The 8,450-nt window shown below is 42.5% G+C and overlaps 1 protein-coding gene across 1 annotated transcript; it reads right to left on the bottom strand.

Moving 5' to 3' along the window:
* Nucleotides 1-10: 10 nt before the first annotated feature.
* LOC146572323 (GRB2-related adapter protein-like) lies at nt 11-8,310 on the bottom strand. The gene is made up of 5 exons (XM_085276364.1): nt 7,990-8,310; nt 7,808-7,905; nt 7,403-7,522; nt 1,477-1,786; nt 11-1,367 (listed from the first exon to the last, which is right to left on the bottom strand). Exons 1-5 carry the CDS (start codon nt 8,065-8,067, stop codon nt 1,188-1,190), a joined length of 786 nt encoding a protein of 261 aa, XP_085132490.1. The 5' UTR covers nt 8,068-8,310; the 3' UTR covers nt 11-1,187.
* Between the last annotated feature and the right edge of the window lie 140 nt (nt 8,311-8,450).

Raw genomic sequence — 8,450 nt, 5'->3', positions numbered from 1 at the left:
AAAACGGAAGTTTGTGTCCAGACTCTTTATTCGGCTTCTGTGTAGTTTATGTACAATAAGCACTGGTGTGGTGGGTGGTGGTGGTGGTGGTGGTGGGGGGTACAAGCAAAGATAAGATGGCTATACAAAGCAAACATGGAGTTAAATTTCACTTCATATTTTCAGTATAAGCCGTTCAGAATGACTCAGATTAAACGGCACAATTTGGCTTATGATGAAATTATCTGTAAGTTGTTATTAGTTTTACTGATAAGTCTGTAAAATTACCCCACAAATATGAAGCACAGCCAAGCTTTGCTATATAAATAACTTCCAGAGTTATTTAGGAAATAAGGATAATGGTGTCAGACACAGAAAGCGGCAAATCCTCAGATCTGTGAAGAGGGAACCAGAAGCATTGTTTGCTATTTGTCTTTATTACTTAAAATGGCATACATTATTTTTTTAAAAAAGCAACAAAAACCTGAAAAGTGCTACACTGATTTTGCACTGAAGTCCTCCAGCCTGCCTACAAAAGGCCGTTGGTTCATTTCTTTATAACTAAATAGACGTGAATCCACTTACACTCGCAGGTATTAGGTAGAGTTTAACAGTCAAAGGGTAATCCGGAGCGTAAGGGTGTGTTTTTGTTGTGATTTTGTGTAAGTGTGTGTGTGACATCTCTTCCTATCCAACTGTATTCAACCACAGACTGTATATAAAAGATTGAAACAGCCTTGGGGTGTGAAAAATGAAGCCGCCGGTGAGGTGAATTAAACCTGGATTCTTTCTAATGGTCAGCAGCATTGCCGGGCAGCAGGCCTGTATGAGAAAATGACTGCAGTGCTCATGGATGTATGACCTCAGGATCTGAACTGGTTCATGGTCTCAGTTGCCGTTTTCAGATCTTGCTGTCTACAGCGTGGTGTTCATTTGATAAATGATGGTCCCGTTTGTAGTAAAATAGGCGATATGATTTAGGGCGGGCAAACCTTGAGATTGACAAGTCGCTATCGTAGAGACAGGACCTATCATTTAAAGGTCATAGTGAAAAGATGACAGGAAATAGGTCTTTAATCAGTAATGAAATCTGCTCAGTCAGTCTCATTTGACTAATCGTTTCAGCGATTGGTCACTGGATAAGAAAGGTGAGTCACTGCAGGCTGACCGATAAGTGTCAGCAACGCAGCCCCGGTCCTGATATGGTGTCAGTGGTACAGCGGCTGCACGTATTCCGGTGGAAAGACCCCCACCCGGCCTCGGCAGCGACCCCTCCAGCTCAAGGAGCTCGAGCAGTCCAGCAGGTCGATGATGTCACCGCGCAGGAAGTGGAGGTGGGCGGTGTGAGGGGGGGTGTAGTCGCAGAGGGCGTGAGCCAGCCGAGGCTTCTGCACAAAGACGGAGCCAAAACGGGGAAGTCAGACAGACAGGTGCGTGTTTAACAGAAGCACGAGTCGTTTATGAGAAACAGAGACGCGTCGAGGTGGTGTGTCATACCTCCACAACTGGTTTCAGCAGACGCGATGATGTATTTCCCTCCGGGTGAGAGGGGTTAGAGTAGAGACGGCCCGAGGGGATGGACTCCTGAGAGGTGCTTTTGTAAGGGTTAGGATAGGGGTTACGCGCCAAGTGCGACAACAGCTGAGGGGATGAGGGAGGATCTTTGAGGCAGACCACCTTCTCCACAGCAATGCTGTGAGTTCTGTAGAAATCCACCAACTGGTTGAGGGAACAGAACGACTCCTCCCAGATGCAGTACTGACCGCCGCCCTCCAGGACGCGGAAATGCTCCACCCTGTCGCCATAGCTGCAAGATAAGAGTGGTGAACATGGAAAACGAGAGAGCTGATGAGAAGGAAGACAAGCATGTGCGTCCTCATTCTTTGTTCGGGAACTCCCTCAGTCACACCACCAACTAAAATCACACTCCATCATTTTCAAATGTCTTTGTGTGAGCAGCCACATTAACCTGCACAGAGCAACCGTGAAAGGTGAGGCCATGAAATGACTAGGCAAGCTGTTATTAACACTATTTCACTATTTCATCAGGAAGATTCAAACATAGACCCCATAATTTAGTCAAAAACAATTATTTTTCAAATGTTATTATTTGTATTTGTTTTATAACGTGTCCCATCACAGTCACTGGGGTACTTTTATCTCGACTTAAAAGACGCACAACACTCGGATCTATTGCCTGCTGACTGCCCAATAAGAGTTCTGATGGACGTCATGCACTGGGTTAAACTTCAACTGTGATTCAAACAGCACAGCAATGCAACCATGGCAACTTTCAAACCCAGGAAACCCTCGATTAAAAACATGGCTCAGCATAATTCCTACCATATATAAACATATGACCTTTACACTTATAAATCTCCACATAAATGACAATAAAGATGATGATGAGTTTGTGTTGAAAGCGGTAGTGATGATGATCACGATGATGATGAACATGAGGAGAAAGATGATTAATATTCCTGATGCTTCTTATCATGACTGTTGCTCATTAACTTAAATTTCTTTCTTTCTTCCCGCTTTCTCTTTCTCTCGAACTCTGTTTAAGAAAACTGGCGTACACACATGCAGCACCTCTTGTCACACACTACACGTCATAGTCATTCACCTTTCCCAGTATCTACCTGTCCTGATATCTTAACCAACCTCTCCCTCTCTTTCTATTTTTCTTTGGTCTGTGCTGTTTGGCTGTTTTTTCCTAATATGTCCTGTTCTATTCTTAGTTTAGTATTAACAACAGAAATTGTTAAAGGAAAAGATGGATTAATCAAACAACAAAGACTTGTGTAAAATTATTTTTGCAGCTGAACATTAATATATAATGAAAAAAAATATAATACATATTTCAACCCTCCTTCTCTCTCTTGCTGGGAAACACACTGTGTTTTCTCAGGTCGACTTCACGGATTACAAAGAAGGGTAAGTACTTTATTTAGGGAACACATTTCCATCTCCACTATGAAACCTTATTACATTTGAACTGTAGCTTTGACCAACACACTCTCACTTCACATAATCTCTTTTGTTGTGTTATCTGTTTTGTGGGGAGTAACTGCCTTTGTGACGTTTTAGATGTGTAATCATTGACAGACTGAGATATCTTTTCAGTTTCAACCATGCACCTTATACTACATATACTACTGCATTTCTGTTGTGTGTAACTTAGATGTCAGACCCGCCAACACACACACACACACACAATGCCGTTCAGCTATCTTAGTGAGGACCTTCATTGACATAATGCTTTCCCTGGCCCCTAACCCTAACCATTAAAAATGAATGCCTAACCCTTACCCTAAACCTAACCATAACCTAATTGTAACCCTGACACTAAAACCACATTTTGAGCCTCAAAAATGCCTTTAAATGTCTTCACATTTGTGAGGACCGGGTTGTGTGTCCTCACAAGTGACTGTTGGTTCTCACAAGTATAGTAGAATGCAGCTTTGGGTCCTCACAAAGATAGCTAGACAGGAACACACACAGACACACACACACATGCAGATAACTAAGTCTTAATTAGACTATGCAATGGAAACAATGGATTTACTGTTGTGATGATCTTACACAGGCATAACTGATAAATTTAGGGACCTTTCAGCAAAATGTTTTGTGAAATGAAAAAAAAGGTAATCTATTATTTTTAGTTTTATGAGATGTTCCTGGAACTGTTTAACCAACAACAACAAATAGTTTCAAAAGTTTTTGCTATGAGGAGTTTTTCACTGACAGGAGCAAGAGGCCCATTTTGACATGATGTTGCAGGATAGGCACAGGTGTGATTTATATAATATTGATTATGGCACTTTTGTACATGGATAGTACAGTACCAAGATCCTGGTACAAAACACGATGGGACCGTCCATTCTCTTCCACTTAGCCAATTCAGGGTCGCAGTCGTGGCTGGAGCCTATCCCAGCGTTCGTGGGGCGAGAGGAAGGGTACGGCCTAGACAGGTTGCTAACACATATTGAGACAGGCAACCATTCACACATACAGCTGATTTAGAATCACCGATTAACCCGACGACTGTGGGAGGAAGCCACACCTGCAGAGAACCCACTCAGACACTGAGCATGCAAAATCCACACAGAAGGCCTTGGACTAGAGTTAAACCCAGGATCTGCCTGCTGTGAGGAAATGGTGCTAACCACCACACCGCTGTCCCACTCCCAAATATTATTATCATATTTATGAATAGTGTTTATGAGAAACGCGCCCAAGCTGAAATGTTTTTAACATGTGTCTCAGCAGTGCAGATAACGGATTTCCCCGTTAACAGCTCCATCTGCTGGGAATCCGAACTCTCACTCAGCGCGTGTTACAGAATGATAACAAGCCTACAGACAGTTCTGTAAGGGTCAGAGGTCAGGGGTGTCAAACATGCGGCAAAAGTTTTGGAAAATGTGGACATTTCAAAGTTAATAAATTCTGAACGTTCAACTGTATTTTTTAGGGGTGCAACGATACACAAAATTCACGGTTCGATATTTTTTCGATACAAAAAAAATGTTCATGCATTTTTAATTTGTCATTTATTAAAATTATAAATATATATTTTAACTAAAAAGTACAGTTTTTAAATTTAACCCTAACCCTTGTGCGTGTTTTTTATTTTGACAGCGAATGCGCACCTGCGGACCACTTATGTGCACCCCTGGTTATTTAGCTTGTCATATTGCAGCCACAGAAATTATTTTGTCCATGAAACCATAAAGCTGCACTTTCTTTTTGCCTTATAGTCTGATTTGTCATAACTTCTCCGTTTTGTGGTAAGCTTTTCTTTGGCTGTCACTTCTTCACCCTGACCTGTCTTGTTCGGCTCAGCAGAACTGAAATGCTTTTACACACTCACTCACATAAGCTCAGCGATTCTCTGCGCGATCAACCTCTCACATGTTTAAGCTTGCTGCGGGAGATTTCACTTGTCATGTTTGCATAGTAAGCTAACGATTAATAAGACGATGTCAGAGGAATTGGTGCACAAATTATCATCACTCACAGATCAGTGCTGTCGCTCTCTATACACAGTTCGCACGATTGCAAAGTGAAAGCAAAAAAACAAGCGCAAATTCAAACGCGATTTCAATATGTCACATATTGACAGTGGCTCACCGATGCCAATGACATAATTACCCAGCTACATTTCTGAAAGAATGCGAAAGCATTGACATATATTTTTCCTTCCTACAATAGCCCGACGGGCAGGGCAGAGATAGATTTTGGTAGCCCGACTGAAAAAATCGCTAGCCCCAGGATGTCAGGCTAGCGATATTGCGAGCCCTGTATCTGATTGAGGAATCACTCATCTTTGGAAAAGAGAGTTTATTACAGAGAAATGTCTCTTTCCAAAATAAAAGCTATACTATCTGCTTCTTCTGGGCTATATTCTCAGCAGCATAAGGAGAATCATGTGCTAACAGCTGTCTAAATGACTCGGCTAAAGTTAGTAGCATGCTTGCTTTTTTTTGTCTGCTTCCACTTGTCTTTGCACTAGGATGATGTCGGCGTAAATGTGCAGTCATATTCGTCGTGTTCCCACTAGTGCTTTCAGGTTAATCTCGTTGAAATGACCTTAACACCACAACACGGCAAATCTCCGTTAACGAGCTACCGCCGATCGCCCCGTGCATGGGGCTAGACGGCCAACACGTTAACGAGCTAACTACGCTAACACACTAGTTCCCACCCATGTAATTGAGCATTGCATGGCACATCCAACATACTGTTTTACTTTAGTCCATGACTCGCTTACCTTCAGGGTCATACGTCACATGAAAACCAAAATAATTCCAAACGCCAGATCTGAATGAGAGTGGGGGAGGTGCCCTGCGCTCTTCCTTCTGACTATGCTGTCTGTGTTGAGCGCTCAGTGGATCTGCGCTCGACAGTGCAGCCTAGGCGGAGTAGTCGAACGCAGATTCACTGAGCGCTCAACACAGACAGCATCGTCAGAAGGAAAGTTGATAAAATAAATTACAAATGTTGTATTGTTCGATACATATGCGTACCGAACCGAAAGCACTGTATCGAACGGTTCAATATCGATATGAATATCCTAGTATTTTTGTTTGTTTTAGCTTCTTTACTGTCAAAGACACAACCAATGGGCTGTTATCCACCAGTAACAGATAAACCATTAACTGCAAGGAAATTTCCTTTTTTTATTGTTAATATTCAGTTTAAAAACAGGAAAAATCCCTTCATAATCCCTGTTTACAAAATAAGTTTCTTTTTACAAATGAATAATGCTACACTCAATTCACAGATGATTTCTGTCACAGCAAATAAACGAAGTCCTTCATTTCTTTATTTCCTTTACAGTCTGAGCCCAATGACCCTGCTGACAGTTTTTTTTTTTTAATTTACTACAGCAGTATTTCTTTGTAATGATAAAAAGCAGAAGTATTGTTTCTGAAGACATCTCTGGCAATCAAACTGTAGTTTACCTTCTTTACATTGAAAATCTTTTAAATGAGTTACTGTGCGTTAGCTTTACCGCTCCAACCCACTTAAGATGAAACTGAGCGTATGTGGCCCATGTTGTAAAACTCCTGGTTTGTCCTGGAATGTATTGTAATGTGTTTTCCATGATAATAAAAACAAGACTGGGCACAGACTACACAGCCATTCTTCGTGAATCTTTATCGCCCTCTGCTGATCGACTTTAGCATCACATTGTTTTGTTTCTGTACACCTCTCATCTCTCGTAAACCTCGCAGGTAGACAGATGTTACGCCTTAAAAGGTTAACATGAGCATATTGTGTACGTGCCCGTCTGTGGCATGTGTCCATTACATAATGTACCTGTGTTTAATTAAAGACTGTCTGTTGTTACGCAATGGCCCGATTATTGAACACATTCAATTTACCCTTAGTGATTAAATGTGTCCCACGTCACTTTGGTGACCCAGATTGCACCGCCCCCTCCTCCTCCTCTCTGTGCTCTGTCTGTGCTGCTGTGATATTTTTAGTTCAACCGGTTCTCATAAAGCAATTTAAATAGTCTGGCTCTCCTATGTGCCGACCCTGACACACGCTCAGAGACACGTGGACGCTTTAATGTGCTCATTTAGTCAGTGGGATGGAAAACAAACATCCAACAGCACACTTAATACCGCAGGGACACGCTGCAAGGATGTGTGCGTGGGGGAGTGTGTGTGTTTCACGCAGCATGTGTGGTTTGAGTTCAGCCCCAGCTTTGAACAGTCGTTGATCATAAAGATGGAGTTTGATATAACCGGTGGATGAATGGGTTATTTAAGCAGGACAGCAGAGTGAGCCCATGAGAAATGAACATGGAAATGGACAGATTTAAGCACATGGACAGATTTAAGCACATTCTTTCATCCCAACTGGAGCTGACGTTCTTGTTTTTGTGTGTGTTTGTGGTGCATTCACTGACCTAACAGAGAGGGAAAACTCTCCCGGAGCTGATTCACTCTCCCTCACCAGGAACACTCCAGTGTCCTGCCAACGCAGACGCTGTTCAGCCTCAAGTCTTGACACCGGTCCTGCAAACCACCTACCAGAGCACACAACAGCACACACTTCTCACACACTTCTCTTGGCATTTAAAAGACAATTAAAGCAGTATTCAAATCAGTTATGTAAGGCAGTGTTTCCCCCATTAGCTCACAAAAGGAATAAAGCACAAATGATGACATCCTAAATTGTTGCTTTTTTATCTTTAGGCCTCTAAAACTCCTTAAAATGATACAATCCAATCACAAGAAAACAGTCTGACTACACAATGAAGCCTGATAAGAGTTACTCATGCAGCACAAGTGGACAAAATAGTTCTTTTTACAGGTGTGGAAGGAGGGAAATGTAGTTCCCGGGCACGTAGCCACGCTTCCCCTGGATCTCTGCTGTCACCCAGCAAGAATCCTCCTCCATTTCTGTCACCTATAACACACATGCACACGCACAATTACTCTGCGTCGACATACAAAACAAAACATTTCTCAACGCATTAAAAGACCTACTTACCTTGATGATATCACCTTTGTGAAAACTGATCTCGTCTGCTTCTGACGCTGCAAAAGAGAAAAGAGCCACAGCCTCCATCCCAGACAGAAAGAGTGCAGCGGAGGAGCCTCGGCAACAGTTTCACTTCATGAATGGAGAGATACTACAGCTGAGTAGAGGACAGCACGGGGTGATGACATAATCACTGTGTGTGTGTGTGTGTGTGCGTAGTGGCTGATATTCTGCTCTTAAGTTAATGAGCAGAGTTTTTCTGCGTCCCTTTCTGCATACATGTGACAGAGTTAGAGCGTGAACACGTGGAGATGGCGACCGCCTTTTTCCATTCCCAGCTTCTCTGCCTACACACTTTAAACTCTGGGGCTTTATTAAAGCATGTCCACCAGGGAAACCAGCGACAGTGGGAGGCTCACACTTTGAAGCAATGGAAAAGGACCTGAAGTAGACTGCAATGCTAAAAGATC

This window comes from Mchenga conophoros, linkage group LG6 (assembly GCF_057382185.1).
Source record: "Mchenga conophoros isolate Kocher_MC1m ecotype Shallow Benthic linkage group LG6, M_conophoros_male_GT1.1, whole genome shotgun sequence".
NCBI lineage: Eukaryota > Metazoa > Chordata > Actinopteri > Cichliformes > Cichlidae > Mchenga > Mchenga conophoros.
Note: the sequence above shows the minus strand (reverse complement) of the source record. Positions and strands in the feature narration are given on the sequence as shown.